General features: G+C 36.1%; 1 protein-coding gene across 1 annotated transcript in view; it reads left to right on the top strand.

The window, feature by feature from the left end:
- Positions 1–17016, top strand: part of LOC117296378 (protein MMS22-like) — a 57130-nt gene that overhangs the window by 16490 nt on the left and 23624 nt on the right. The window contains exon 18 of the mRNA XM_033779257.1: positions 433–526. Coding sequence (XP_033635148.1) covers positions 433–526 — 94 coding nt within the window. The remainder of the gene's footprint in view (positions 1–432; positions 527–17016) is intronic.

Here is a 17016-nt window from a genome sequence, read left to right as displayed (position 1 = left end):
AGAGGGAGCTGTCCAATGTTTTATACTATCAACCTCTCCCCAATACTCGTAATCAAGAAAGGTTTTATGACAATAACTATTTTAAGTAATTACCAACAGTGTCCACTGCCTTTTAGACTAATGTAGGCTATTTCTTGTGATATAACTTTGTTTGAATTTTATGGTTCTTTCTGTGTTTTCTGTAACTTTTGTATTCAATCCTTTTTTTCTCTGTTGACTTTCGAGCGCTTTGAGACTCAAGGTAATTTTGCACTTAATACAAAAGCTGTTCTTTTTTTATAATTCAATGACAATGCATCACATGCATCAAATATTAATTTTGTTTAATGTTGGACTCCATTATTAAAGTGTGAACTGTGTTGCAAATTATTGGATGAAAACAATTTTTGCGAATGGTACATAAAACATGTTATTGTGATTCTTTGATGCCAGGTTTGTTTACACTGTGTCTTGTACATGAAGAGCAGGGATGTGACTTGGGTGTCATTGCTGATAGACTGGTACAAGGGTTCAACTCTGTGTGCATGTAAGTCCTTTTATTCCTCTATCCAAAAGCACCAGGGCCCAATTTTATGGCTCTGCTAACCGCCAAATTCTGCACTTACAATCACCTTCTCCGCCAACAAAAAAGGGCTAAACTTCTGCGCCAGCTGTGTTAGCGTAGAATGCCTGGTAACACGGAGAACGCACACGCACAAGCCAAAATTCCCTGTTAACCAGTGAAATACATTTGACCTACATGTAAGCACTGAATACCCTGCTTTCGCAAGTGCCGATTGTTTGGTTACGGTACAGCAGAGCCATGAAATTGGGGTCAGCTGGTAAACAATTATTGTGTGTCTGCAATACTGGAAAGCTCCAATTAAGAATTTCCAAGTTTGGGCACAAAAACAAAAACGAAAATATACATCCTTTTCAGTGTGTTTACATTGACTTTCTAGGGTCAATAAACTGACTGGATGAGCAGTTGATTTGCCTGGGCCATTCAGCAGCACAACTGGTTTGTGCTTGACCTACATGTAATTACAATGATTTTCACTAACACACACAAGGTTTACTATACTGCAGACCTACCAAGTCTCATGCATTAGACGTGAGACTCACGCATTAGGGGTCTGTCTCACGCTCACACGCGCCGCAACCATTTGAAAAATCTCAAGCATAGCTGGCCTCTGAACTTGCCATCTCTGATACTGGCATTGCTGTCGCCAGACGCGATTAAAAAACTAATTTTTTCTACATATGGTGTTACCACATACCAAATATATATTGATACATCAACATGCAATGCCTCATATTTTTTCTTAGAATTGTACCTATTTAGCTTCTACAACCAGTGCATCTCCTGTAATTGATTGTGTTAAGCAATAGCATGCCTGCGTGACTAGGTTAGTGATGTAATTATTATTCTTATTTAATATTGTAACCATTTAAAATCGCAAATGCTACGCAGCTTTGTGTGACAATTACAGACATGCCAACTAGTACGTTTTTTCCCGTATTTCGTACAGGTTTTTGTACAAAATACGGGTATACGGGTTTTGCAAAAAAAATACGGTTTTGAGCATCGCCACCGCCAAAATACAATTTTATCCCAGTTGGCCGTCGTGCCCTTTTTTAACTCAAGTTCAATATTTTTTTATTGACACAAAGTTTTCGGCCGACTACTTACGGCCGATAATGATTATCCAGTGAACTCTATTATTCCACGGGGGTATTCCTTATTCAACCTTCACCACCGACACAAAAGATATAGAGCGCCTGAAGTGAGATTTTTATAAGATAAATTTAAGAACTATGCCCCCAAATACAACAAACGAAACTTTTTGGGTAGGATTTTTTTTTTTTTTTTTGTTGTCTTCATTGAAATTAAATTGGTTTCGTTTTGTACTTGTCTTCTTTTGACAAAGAAAATTATATTTAATTAATTGACAAGGGTTTCTATATGAAATAGGATATGATTAATCAATGTCTTTAAGATATGATTTATCAATATCTTTTTTTCATACAAAACCTGTTCCATTGGGTTAACCACCCGTATGGAAACCTCTGCCCAATTTTGAATTTTTTTATTTTATTTTGTATTTTATTTTTTATTCTATTTTTTATTTTATTTTTTTATTTTATTTTTTATTTATTTTTCTTCAAGCTTTAATGAACTGGTTTAATTAGGCTGTTTGATAACTTAATGGCCATCACACCTTCTCTATTTTGCCTGTTTCGGGGCTTAAAACTATGTTTACGCGTGTTTAAAAAAAAATACAGGTTTTTGATGCAAAGTACAGGTTTTGGGGTTTCAGAATACAGTTTTGTGATCCCAGAGGTTGGCATGTCTGCAATTAGCCAGAACCTTCAGATACTAATTAATATGGAAACAGTAAATTGCCCGACGTTGCAAGGTGTGTCATTAATAATTAGTGCAAAGAGTACTCGAGGGCCTGTTGATTTACAGTAGGAGCATCATGATTAAATAATGCAAAAATTAGTCAATAGGAGACGTTGCAAGGCGTGTCATTAATAATTAGTGCAAAGAGTACTCGAGGGCCTGTTGATTTAGGAGCATCATGATTAAATAATGCAAAAATTAGTCAATAGGTCTCCTATTGACTAATTTTTGCAAGGCGTGTCATTAATAATAAGTGCAACTCGATGGCCTGTTGGTTTACGAGCATTATTAATAATAAATTTGTGCAAAGATTACTTAGTAGCATATTGATTAAGGGGCATCACGATAAATGTAAGGGCAAAAAGTATGTATTTGCCTGACGTTACGACCCAAGCAGAGTCTTTCTCAAAGGCCAAATGACAACACGCTACACATACGTGTAAATAGGTAAACTGGTGCAACATAAGCAATCGAGTGCAACGAAAAGAAGAAAAATACAATATTAAGGAGAAAGCACTCAGAAAAAGCAAGGAATAACAACACTTCTTCGTTATTTAGTCTGATTCTGAGGGTATTTTTGCCTGTGGAAAATCTGATAAAAATCTGAAAAATAATGATTCAATAGCCTGAAATGTTTATTTAAAGGCAGTGGACACTATTGGTAGTTACTCAAAATAATTATTAGCATAAAACCTTTCTTGGTAGCTAGTAATGGGGGAGAGGTTGGTACATGTACAGTATAAAACATTGTGAGAAACAGCTTCCTCTGAAGTGGAGTAGTTTCGAGAAAGAAGTAATTTTCAATGAATTTTATTTTGAGACCTCAGATTTAGAATTTGAGGTCGCGTTTTTGAGATATTCAAAATTCAGAGCGAATGTCCATGCAAAAAGAATGAAATGATTCACAATCTAAGACACGTTACTGACAGTAATGCTTCTCAGATTCGATTTTTGTAGACATAAAAAAAGATTTTTAAAAACTTTGTAACCACATTACTTCTAAGTGGAATGTTTCTTAAAACGCTTTATACTGGTTGTAAGTTGCTTTATACTAACTGTTATACATGTAGGCTTGAAAACAAAAGTTTTTGTTGCCATTAAAGGCAGTGGACACTATAAACATTGTGAGAAACAGCCATCTCTAAAGTGACATCGATTTCGAGAAAGAAGTAGTTTTCCACGAAATTGATTTCGAGACCTCAAGTTTAGAATTTGAGGTCTCGAAATCAAGCATCAGAAAGCACACAACTTCGTGTGACAAGGGTGTTTTTTCTTTCATTATTATCTCGCAACTTCGACAACCGATTGAGCTCAAAATTCACAGGTTAGTTATTTTATGCATATATTGAGATACACCAACTGTGAAGACTAGTCTTTGACATTTACCAATAGTGTCCACTGTCTTTAATTTTAAGAGTGATTACCTAACAAATACCTTTACTTTAAAGGCACTGAACACCTTCTGTAATTAAATTGTCTAAGACCAGTATTATCACTTGGTGTATCCCAACTAATGCATAAAATAACAAGCCTGTGAAAACTTGTTGTACAAATAAGTGTGCTTTCAGATAGGAATAAAAGGCTTCTGGCCAGAATGTTTTTATTATTTTAGTGAGAAATTATCTCTTTTGAAAAACTACGTCGCTTCAGAGAGGGATACATTTCTAATAATGTTTTATACTAGCAACCAGCTCTCCGTTGCTCGTTGCTAATATATATTTTGAGTAATTACCAAACGTGTACACCATAGCCCTTGTCCTCAAAGAGAATATTCCGACTTTTGTTCCCACAAGCCAAATATTTACCCTTGACAGTCCATTTAGTTTTATGGTTCATTCCTTGATTGAGCTGTCAATGGTTAATAATATATCATTATTCATATTATGATGGTTTGTCCATGGTTCATTTCCTTCATTGAGCTATTATTGGTTAATAATATATACCATTATTCATATTATATTATGAATAGGGTAGGTGGCCTTAGCTTTCGGTCCAAACCGGACCTTCTTCAGAGGCATAAAACAAGTACAAACAAATACATATCCATTTATAGAAAAAGAGAGGGGAAAGGGATTAAGGGAAGGATCCAGAAAGAAGCGGGAAAATAATTGTTCATTATTATTCATATTATGATGGTTTGTTCATCCTCGTCCTGTCATTAGCTAACAATGAATAAATAATAGCACTCATGTCTGACACTCAGTGAAGCTCATGGCGCTTTTATTATCCCTGATCACTGGGCTATTTTATTTCATTCTTTAAACCGTCTCTGCTCCCTTCCTAGTATACACAAGCTTTATAGTCAATCACATGAACCATCTCTGCCCTCACAGGTATTCAATTATAACCCCAGGTGAAAAGAAGCAATTATAGTAAAGCATCTTGCTCAAGGACGCAAGTGTCATAATAAGGGAATCAATGTGTGGTGAAGAGGTTTTCAACTAGTGGTTTAATCCCAACGAGGCCTGGTTCTTGATCATTACTAAGGGAATCAATGTGTGGTGAAGAGGTTTTCAATTAGTGGTTTAATCCCGCCGCGGCCTGGTTCTTGATAATTACTAAGGGAATCAATGTGTGGTGAAGAGGTTTTCAACTAGTGGTTTAATCCCGCCGCGGCCTGGTTCTTGATAATTTTACCGAGACCAAGTCAACACACTTTGATTCCCATTCATAAATACATTTTCAGTCAAAAAACATCAACACTTATGGTCAAAAAGTAAAATAAATGCAAAAATTATAATTTTTCAATAATTTCTTTCAACACAACACCCCTCCAGCTATGAAATGGTAAGGCCCTCCGCCGCCCTCGGGTAAACAACTCCTTATAAGGGAATGCTGTGCGCGTCGCGCGTATCGTGTGATGTGGCACAACTGTCTCGGCCGTTGCTCTCGACCAATAGGAATGAATGTCTTATAAGCACAGGTGAAAACTTGTGTGTCACTCCATGTTTCAACACTTTTTACTGGTCATAAACAAAGCTATATACACACCCACGTGACGTGCTCTCCACCAATAGGAATAGCGAAACTGTCTGAGGTATTTATGAATCGGGATTCAAACCCACACTCCGATGACTTAAAACCACCAGAACTTGAATTTGATGCTCTAAACCACTCAGCCATGACACCCTACCCTAACTACTTTACAAACATTACAGGGATGAGATTGTTCAGACTTTTGGCTGAATTCAGACTTTTTATGTCATCCTGGTGTAGAAAATCAGACAATATTTTTTTCCACAAGTAAAAACATCCTGCCCTGTGGTCTACTTCTCTAGTGCTTTGGTTACTGTTCCCAAAAGTTCCTTGGAATCTATAACTCCAGGGGTTACCAAACGGTAGAAATGGCATCATTTCAACATACTGTACCTTTGAATTTGTATCCAACTTTCAGACTTTTTCGTTAGTAATGACTCTCACCCCTGCTTGTAATTTAAACTTGTCTTCCCCATTACCCTTGAATCACTGCCTGATTACTGTTGCTATTACTATTATGTTAATTTGGTGATGAAACAAAGGATGCCTCAAAAACAAAACTTAATCACAGCATGTCGAGAGTGTTGGAGCCTTGTCATACGAGGCAATTTTTACAGGCAGGTTGGAGGCAACAAACTGCAGTGCATGCCCAGTTTGGTAGTGCTCCTGGCTCAAATTTTACACTGGACTGTTGTTCAAATAAAACAGTTTATATGTTAAACTTTGTAGAAAGTTCTTTCTCATTTAGATTCTGGTCTTTTAAAATTAATTCTGGTCCAGTAATTATTTTTAATCATCTATAAGCCCTGTGGTCTTGTAGAATTTTCACAAAGTTTCTAGCCCTAAGAACATGAGTAATTTTTCAAACACTTTTGTGAACATTGAAATGTGAATAAAGACAACCAAAAAAGTAACTTGGCTATTGTAAAAGCACCTATAATTTTAAAATTGTTATTCATATTCTAAAAATGAAAATACCAGGAGACGGACAATTTTATTACCGTGATTTTGACACATTGTTTGTTACAATCGGTCGAGTATTGTTGTCGCAATATGTGCTTAAAGGTGAAAAGTGCCCCACTTCCATTGTAGCAGTAACTCCTAATGACATGATTGATGTCTTCTCTGATTCAGCGTGAAGCCGTAGCGGGAATTTTGAAAAGCTGTTCTTGTCAATATAGGAGTTACTGCAACAATGGAAATGGGCACTTTTCACCTTTAAGCACATACCGCGAAACAATACTCGACCGATTGTTACAAACAAGGTGTCAAAATCACTGTATTAAATTTTCCGTCTCCTGGTACTTTCATTTTTAGAATATGAGTAACCATTTTCAAATTATAGGTGCTTTTACAAAAGCCGAGTTACTTTCTTTGCTGTCTTTGGTATCACGGAGATTAGATTGCCTAGAACTGGTTGCCTGTAAATTGCCTCGTGTGACATGACCCTTAAAGCCAATGCCAGTTAACCCTTCCTAAGTTGTAATCTCTTGACAACACAACTTGGCTGAAGGGTAAGAGCTACCTGCATTTTGCGTCTCAGAGACCTTGGATCTTTTTAACGAGTCCTCAGAGTTGCTGGCATGACCTTGTTTATACTGCAATATTCAAGAACCAATTGTCTAGACTCTTTTTGTTTTTGAAAATTAATTACACTTTTTATATAAATAAGACTTTTATAATAAATAGGGTAGATGGCCTTAGCTTTCGATCCAAACCGGACCTTCTTCAGAGGCATAAAACAAGTACAAACAAATACATATCCATTTATAGAAAAAGAGGGGAAAGGGATTAAGGGAAGGATCCAGAAAGAAGCGGGAAAATAACAGCCAATCAAAGTTTCTATTTCAGAAACAATTGGTGGCTATGAACCAATAGGAGTAAAGTGGCGAGGACAAAGGATAAATAAGACTTTTGTAAGATATTTTACATTTTTTACACAGTTCAGACTTTTGAAATAATTTACACTTCTTACATAGTTGAGACTTTTGAAATTGTTTACACGTTTTACATAGTTAAGACTTTTGTGATAGTTTACACTTTTTATATAGTAAAGACTTTTGTGATGGTTTACACTTTTTATATAGTAAAGACTTTGAGATAGTTTACACTTTTTATATAGTAAAGACTTTTGAGATAGTTTACACTTTTTATATAGTAAAGACTTTTGAGATAGTTTACACTTTTTATATAGTAAAGACTTTTGAGATAGTTTACACTTTTTATATAGTAAAGACTTTTGTGATAGTTTACACTTTTTATATAGTAAAGACTTTGAGATAGTTTACACTTTTTACATAGTTAAGACTTTTGTGATAGTTTACACTTTTTATATAGTAAAGACTTTTGTGATGGTTTACACTTTTTATATAGTAAAGACTTTTGAGATAGTTTACACTTTTTATATAGTAAAGACTTTTGAGATAGTTTACACTTTTTATATAGTAAAGACTTTTGAGATAGTTTACACTTTTTATATAGTAAAGACTTTTGAGATAGTTTACACTTTTTATATAGTAAAGACTTTTGAGATAGTTTACACTTTTTATATAGTAAAGACTTTTGTGATAGTTTACACTTTTTATATAGTAAAGACTTTGAGATAGTTTACACTTTTTACATAGTTAAGACTTTTGTGATAGTTTACACTTTTTATATAGTAAAGACTTTTGAGATAGTTTACACTTTTTACATAGTTAAGACTTTTGTGATAGTTTACACTTTTTATATAGTAAAGACTTTTGAGATAGTTTACACTTTTTATATATTAAAGACTTTTGAGATAGTTTACACTTTTTATATAGTAAAGACTTTGAGATAGTTTACACTTTTTACATAGTTAAGACTTTTGTGATAGTTTACACTTTTTATATAGTAAAGACTTTTGAGATAGTTTACACTTTTTACATAGTTAAGACTTTTGTGATAGTTTACACTTTTTATATAGTAAAGACTTTTGAGATAGTTTACACTTTTTATATATTAAAGACTTTTGAGATAGTTTACACTTTTTATATAGTAAAGACTTTTGAGATAGTTTACACTTTTTATATAGTAAAGACTTTTGAGATAGTTTACACTTTTGATATATTATAGACTTTTGTGATAGTTTACACTTTTTGTATATTAAAGACTTTTGTGATAGTTTACACTTTTTACATAGTAAAGGCTTTTGTGATAGTTTACACTTTTTACATAGCTAAGACTTTTGTGATAGTTTACACTTTTTTTCACAGTGAAGGCTTTTGAGATAGTTTACACTTTTTCAATAGTAAAGACTTTTGTGATAGTTTACACTTTTTATATATTAAAGACTTTTGTGATAGTTTACACTTTTTACATAGTTAAGACTTTTGTGATAGTTTACACTTTTTCAATAGGTAAGACTTTTGACATTATTATGTGTAGTTGTTTACACAAGTGTAAACTATGTCCAAAGATTTTGTCATAGGTTTAACAGGAATGTATATATATATTTTTTTTTTAACCGTTTGATTGTTTTCATCCTATTCCAGATAATTATGTACAATAAACCCAACCTGTGTGAATTTCAGTTCAAAAGGGTGTAGTGTTTTTTGATGTCACAACCCTCCTTTCGCAGTGATATTCGCAAGTGAGTTGAGCGGAGTTCAACTGCTGCGAATTATTCGTTGCAAATTTGTGACGTCAACATTCGTTTTGCATTCGCATTCGCAGGAAGTATGAACCGGGCTCTAGACTGATGAGTTACTAGTTGGTTATTGTCACTCACTCACTTAATCGACCCAAGTTGCCGCATGTTTGAGTCGTGCTCGATGTCTTACACCCCACACAACTCTATCCTCCATACAACTGATTAGCTCCTCCCTGTTGTCTACTCCTGCATTCTCGATCAGGGTCTTGAACATGCTCTTGGAAGGTCTTCCTGTAACTGTACAGGGTTCAAAAACTAGAGTGATGTTAACTTTCACAAAATGGTGGCATCATAGTCTCAAACTCAGTTGAGTTATTCTCTCCCATCATGACTTGACGACTTATTTAAGCTTAGACTTACTGCAAGAATGTTTTTGTCTCCTGGTTGCTTGGACCCGATTTTGCACCGAAATGCTCGAATGAACGCAGATCTGTATTGGGTATTAATGATGGCGTATATCAATGGATTGACGATGGTGTTAATCAAGAGAGGAAGATGGGTGAACCAGCTTCCGTTCTTGTAATGCAGAATTGCAAATGAATTGTCCTCAATCACCCGGTTAAAGCGGTGATAATAAAGAATCGCATCGACCAGAATGGACGGCGTCTGGCAGAAGAAGAATACCACGCCGTTGATGATCAGAACTTGGGCCACTTTGTTTCGACTGTGCTGTGCCTTGCGGTCTTTTCCTCTCATGTAATTAGCACTCCGACGCTTGGTCATCGCATGAATGATCCGTATGTACATGTAAACATTGGAAACCATTGCAAATGACCATATTACAAACGTCAGAGGTATTGTGAGAGTTTCCGTGTCAAAACTAAGAGGACCACAGTATGATATGCTGGATAAAAATAGATCCTTGTAATCTTCAGGCCAGACGACACAAATCTTTTGAATAAATCCTGTTGTGCCTAGTGTCGTTGGGAAAGCCAAAACCAGCGCCATTACCCAGCAGGTTGCTACCATTGTGTTGGTTCGGCGCTGTCCGCGAATTTTCAGATGCTTGATTGGATGGCATACCGCGAGGTATCTCTCAAATGAAACTGTGGTAACAATAGCGATGGATGACAAATATCCGACGTTCTTCAAAAACCCAAAGATAAAACATTCGGGGGAACTTTTCATGATGTCAATGTTTTTCATAAATGGTGATGCTGCATACTTCAGAATAAAGAACACACTACTGTTGACAGTCAGGTACAGAAGATCAGCCAAGGCCAAATGTGCTAAGCAGATATTAGTTGCAGATCTCATTGTGGGAACACGGAAAATGACAAACAGATAAGCAGAATTGTTGATCACTCCAAGACACAAGATAATTGGTATAATGATGGTAATAACGATGATGTCCTGACGTGAATACTGCCACAATTTGACAAGATCGTCAGAGACGTTTGAAGAATACGAGAGGCAGTCCTCTAGCGTATTGTTATCTGCCATTGTGTACATTAAACACCATGGAACTTTCTAGGATTTGATGCAGTTGGTGGTAATTGGCAATATCCGTACTGGTATATAAGTAGAAAACACAATTTGTCAGGCACAGCCAGTCACCCATGCAAAAGCCAGGCATCGATGGTCACCAATGCAAGTGCCATTTACTTTGCACTGGGAGATTTTCTGCATTAATGTGTAGTTCAGTGTTTGTGTCACCGGCAAACTGATTGCTATTGGAAGTTGTTTCCTTCGAATTGTAAACCACTTAATTTTCCACCATCAGGTTACAAACCAGTACAAAAAACACAATTTGTTCGGCACAGTCAGTCACCCATGCAAAGGCCGGGCACCAATACTCACTCATGCAAGTTTTGTACCGGGCGATTTTCTGCACTGATGTGTAGTTGAGTGTTTGTCACAGGCAAACTGATTGCCGTATTAAGTTGTTTCCTTCGAATTGTAAACCACTTAATTTTCACCATCAGGTTACAAACCAGTACAAAAAACACAATTTGTCTGGTGCATTCAGTCACCCATGCAAAGGCCGGGCACCAATACTCACCCATGCAAGTTTTGTACCGGGCGATTTTCTGCACTGATGTATTGCCGTAGTAAGTTGTTTCCTTCGAATTGTAAACCACTTAACTCTCCACCTTCAGATGACAAACCAATATACATTAAATCATTCAGAGAGGCGGTCAATGCTACAAGATGCTTCTTGCAGTTTCTTCTCTCAAACAATGGACCTCCCATCCAATTTCGTTCTTTCTTGTTGTCTGTTCGACATCCTTGAAGCAACAATACCTGCATTTTTGTCCTCTCGCGTTCCGGTTGCATCTCTTTTAAAGCCCCAACCTTGAGTGGCTTATCAAGGACTTGCAAGGAATTAAGTGGTCTCCCCTCCCCCCCCCCAAAAAAAAAAAAGGTTATTGAAAATGGAGCCCTTAATTCTTTTAGAGGCATAGCCATTGATTAATTTTTAAAGAGAACGTCAAAGAATAATGACCAAAAAACATACTCAATGAGAGCCACTGCAGCTGTTGATGGTATTAATTATAGGATTCCCTTCAAAGTATTAAAAATGGCTTGGATAACTTTTCACCTCAAAACATTTGAATCTAAGAAATTAATCACGCATGAATCATTCCTCATATTTCTGAGTGTTGGTGTCTGTTCCCAAATGCCACCAGAGATGTGGTCTGTGTTTGTGTCCCCATTGCTATTTGAGGAGGGATGCGAAATTCTTGAGCAAATATTGTGACAGTTTTGTTTAGCTGTTGCCTCAACACTGTATCCAGCTGAAACTTTCATTTTCACTTTTATTGCTTGTTGTCCTACATAATTTATCAGCACTATGTTGACATAAAAAAATTCTTTGACTCTACCATAGAGGAAGGCCTCTATGACTCCACCTTTAAAGACAGTGGACACTATTGAGAATTGTCAAAGACTAGCCTTCAAAGTTGGTGTATCTCAACATATGCATAACATAACTAACCTGTGAAAATTTGAGCTCAATCGGTCATCAAAATTGCAAGATAATAATGAAAGAAAAAAACACCCTTGTCAAACGAGGTTGTGTGCGTTTAGATGGTTGGTTTCGAGACCTCAAGTTCTAAATCTGAGGTCTCGAAATCAAATTTGTGGAAAATTACTTCTTTCTCGAAAACTATGGCACTTCAGAGGGAGCCGTTTCTCACAATGTTTTATAACATCAACCTCTCCCCATTACTCGTCACCAAGAAAGGTTTTATGCTAATAATTATTTTGAGTAATTACCAATAGTGTCCACTGCCTTTAAGTTTAAGGCTATCTGGGGCGACATGTAAATGAATAATCACATTTTATATTGACTTATTATGCAGGCATTTTTTTTAGTGTTCAAATGCATTGCAAATGGATGACCTGTCAAAACCTATAGCTACATGTTTGTCGTATTAGTGGCTCTGCACATTGGTGTTGATTTGAGGGAGAAAGAAAACCCAAGTCGATTTTTTTCAATATTTCACTCTTTTCATTCCAGCCCATTAGTATGTTTTTGTTTGTAACTGTTAAAATCTTTATACATGATTCTATTTTTATCATAAGTGACCCTTTTCATCTACTGCTGCAGGTAATTGTTTCTGTCAACAATTGTTGTATTGCTCGGGGGAAAAAGAAAAAAAATGGATGATCTGTCAAAAGCTACAGCTATATGAAATTAGGGTCTCACACTAATGGACCAAGTCCATTTTTTTTTTGTAATACTGTACCTTACTTTTTCATATCATTCCTATAGTATGTTTCTGTTTGTATTTTCTGGTACACATTGTTGAGTTACCTTTTTCAGCTGCTGCTGGTAATTTTTTTTTCTGTGAATACCAATAAATAACTAAAAATGAAATACCAACATTTAAAAAACCCTCAAAAATAGAAAGTACTATACTTTACTTTTTACTGCACAAAGAAATGTGAAATGGCCTTTAATAACAATCATATTTTGATTTTATTTAGCGTCTTGTGAAGATCTTACACCGGGCGCTTTACAACATGGGACCTAAAGCCGTTGGTCCCATGAGTCGTGTTACGCATGTAAAAGAACCCAGTGCACTTATCGTAAAGAGAAGAGGTTTGCCCCGGTGCTCCTGGGCCTTATATAGCACCTTGTAGGTGCTACATAATTGGGTCTCAGAATTCATCACTTCACTTCATCACTTCATCACCTTGAGTACCTTGTTAGGTAGATACGTGCGCTACATAAGACTTTGATATTATTATTAGTATAACATGATGGTAACCGTCGCACTCACGAAACACGCACACGCCTCATTAAACATTGACCTCTTTAAAAAACGCTCTCTTCAAAATGTGTTTATTTTATTGTTGTGCACACAGGAAAAACAGGTGCATGCATACAGAAAAGTTAGCTTCAAATTTAGTGATATACACGTATAGCTTTATGGGTGTAACCCAACCTTAAAGGGAAACGTTGCCTTGGATCGGGCTAGTTGGTCTATGAAAAGCATTTGAAACCTATTGTTATGCATATGGTTAGAAAGAAGTTTGCCTGATTTTTCGTTTACTTTGCGATTTTACACGAGCAGCCATGGAGTAGAAAATTTGACTCCACAAAATGGAGTGCCGTGTTAGTTCACGATGTAAAATGAAAACCCTGCCAATGCGAGGCATATTTGTGTGGATCATTATATTCTACTTTTAAAACATCTGTCTAACCATGGCCCAATTTCATAGAGCTGCTTAAGCACACAATTTTGCTTAAGCAAAAAAATCCTTGCTTAGTAAAATCAGATTACCGGCCAAGACTCCATTAAATTGTTATGCTAAGTAAACAACAGCTAAATACCAGTCACAAGCAATGTATATGGCATGACATTTTTGCCAGTAACATGTGAAAAATAAGCAAGATATTTTCGTGCTTAAGCAAATTTTTTGCTTGAGCAGCTTTATGAAATTGGCCCCATATGTGTTTGATAACAAGCGGTTTCAAATGATAGACCAACTCTCCCGATCTAAGGCCATGTGTTTTTCCTTAGTTTGTATTAACCCTTCTGCTGTTTGAATCCTGTATAAATGTAGATGTGAGCAATAAAAGTAACAATTTCAAAGTGTTTTAGCCGCGTTTTTGAGCTTTCAAAAAAATTTGGAGTGAACAGTACATGTATTTTCTACACAATCTGAGAAACGTTACTGTCTCAGATTCAAATTTAGGGTAATAAAAAACGAATATCTTTCTACATTAGCCGCATTACCATGAAGTGAAATGTTTCTCAAAAAGCTTTGTACAATCTGAAGCTGCTGTAGGCTTTTAGCCAAGAGTTTTTATTGCCATTAAAATTAAGAGTGATTCATAAATACCCCAGACAGTTTCTCTACTCCTATTGGTGGAGAGTGCGTCACGTGGGGGTGTTTAAATGGTTGATAATGACCAGTGTTTATAACCGGCTGGCTTCCGCGTGTCAGGTGTGCAGGAATAGAAAAAAACAAACAAAAATACAAGTAATAGATGAAATAAAAATGTGTATGAATGAAACTGATGGAAAAGATCGAGGCTCGATTAAAACAATACTAAAAACGAAAAACCTTATTAATACACAGAGCCGAACCAAAATGAACTTGCTAAATGGTCTTGTGACAGCTCACTTCATCACTTCAATACAAAACAAACAACTTGATGCCGTGGCAAGGTTTCAAGAATAATGCCCTGAGATGTTTCCTCTAAGCGTACAGGGTGCCTATCACTGAGTTTGTGAGTGAAAGGGAGTCATTAGGAATGCTTTGAAATCGAGTGGAGAAAACAGCCAGAGATTGATGGGTTATTAAAGGCAGTGGACACTATTGGTAATTGTCAAAGACTAGCTTTCACAGTTGGTGTATCTCAATATATGCATAAAATAAACCTGTGATAATTTTAGATCAATCGGTCATCGAAGTTGCGAGATAATAATGAAACAAAAAATAACCCTTGTCACACGAAGTTGTGTGTGTTTAGATGGTTGATTTCGAGACCTCAAGTTCTAAATCTGAGGTCTTGAAATCAAATTCGTGGAAAATTACTTCTTTCTCAAAAATGATGGCACTTCAGAGGGAGCCGTTTCTCACAATGTTTTATACCATCAACCTCTCCCCATTACTTGTCACCAAGAAAGGTTTTATGCCAATAATTATTATGAGTAATTACCAATAGTGTCCACTGCCTTTAAAGGCAATGAATACATGGTCTGCCGTGGACGTTTTTAAGAACTGACAAGCATGACAAATTAGTTTACTAGTCCGTATTTTAAGAAATAGGGATGCTTTCCAACAACCAACCAGCCAAGCCGATCTAAGGCCATGTGTTTTTCCTTAGTTTGTATTAATCCTTCTGCTGTTTGAATCCTGTATAAATGTAGATGTGAGCAATAAAAGTAACAATTTCAAAGTGTTTTAGCCGCGTTTTTGAGCTTTCAAAAAAATTTGGAGTGAATAGTACATGTATGTCCTACACAATCTGAGAAACGTTAGGGCCTACTGTCTCAGATTCAAATTTAGGGTCATAAAAAACGAATATCTTTCTACATTAGCCGCATTACCATGAAGTGAAATGTTTCTCAAAAAGCTTTGTACAATCTGAAGCTGCTGTAGGCTTTTAGCCAAGAGTTTTTATTGCCATTAAAATTAAGAGTGATTCATAAATACCCCAGACAGTTTCTCTACTACTATTGGTGGAGAGTGCGTCACGTGGGGGTGTTTAAATGGTTGATAATGACCAGTGTTTATAACCGGCTGGCTTCCGCATGTCAGGTGTGCAGGAATAGAAAAAAACAAACAAAAATACAAGTAATAGATGAAATAAAAATGTGTATGAATGAAACTGATGGAAAAGATTGAGGCTTGATTAAAACAATACTAAAAACGAAAAACCTTATTAATACACAGAGCCAAACCAAAATGAACTTGCTAAATGGTCTTGTGACAGCTCACTTCATCACTTCAATACAAAACAAACAACTTGATGCCGTGGCAAGGTTTCAAGAATAATGCCCTGAGATGTTTCCTCTAAGCGTACAGGGTGCCTATCACTGAGTTTGTGAGTGAAAGGGAGTCATTAGGAATGCTTTGAAATCGAGTGGAGAAAACAGCCAGAGATTGATGGGTTATTAAAGGCAGTGGACACTATTGGTAATTGTCAAAGACTAGCTTTCACAGTTGGTGTATCTCAATATATGCATAAAATAAACCTGTGATAATTTTAGATCAATCGGTCATCGAAGTTGCGAGATAATAATGAAACAAAAAATAACCCTTGTCACACGAAGTTGTGTGTGTTTAGATGGTTGATTTCGAGACCTCAAGTTCTAAATCTGAGGTCTTGAAATCAAATTCGTGGAAAATTACTTCTTTCTCAAAAATGATGGCACTTCAGAGGGAGCCGTTTCTCACAATGTTTTATACCATCAACCTCTCCCCATTACTTGTCACCAAGAAAGGTTTTATGCCAATAATTATTATGAGTAATTACCAATAGTGTCCACTGCCTTTAAAGGCAATGAATACATGGTCTGCCGTGGACGTTTTTAAGAACTGACAAGCATGACAAATTAGTTTACTAGTCCGTATTTTAAGAAATAGGGATGCTTTCCAACAACCAACCAGCCAAGCCGATCTAAGGCCATGTGTTTTTCCTTAGTTTGTATTAATCCTTCTGCTGTTTGAATCCTGTATAAATGTAGATGTGAGCAATAAAAGTAACAATATCAAAGTGTTTTAGCCGCGTTTTTGAGCTTTCAAAAAAATTTGGAGTGAATAGTACATGTATGTCCTACACAATCTGAGAAACGTTGGGGCCTACTGTCTCAGATTCAAATTTAGGGTCATAAAAAACGAATATCTTTCTACATTAGCCGCATTACCATGAAGTGAAATGTTTCTCAAAAAGCTTTGTACAATCTGAAGCTGCTGTAGGCTTTTAGCCAAGAGTTTTTATTGCCATTAAAATTAAGAGTGATTCATAAATACCCCAGACAGTTTCTCTACTCCTATTGGTGGAGAGTGCGTCACGTGG

This window comes from Asterias rubens, chromosome 11 (assembly GCF_902459465.1).
Source record: "Asterias rubens chromosome 11, eAstRub1.3, whole genome shotgun sequence".
NCBI lineage: Eukaryota > Metazoa > Echinodermata > Asteroidea > Forcipulatida > Asteriidae > Asterias > Asterias rubens.
The sequence above is the reverse complement of the archived record's forward strand: the minus strand, read 5'-3'. Positions and strand labels throughout refer to the sequence as shown.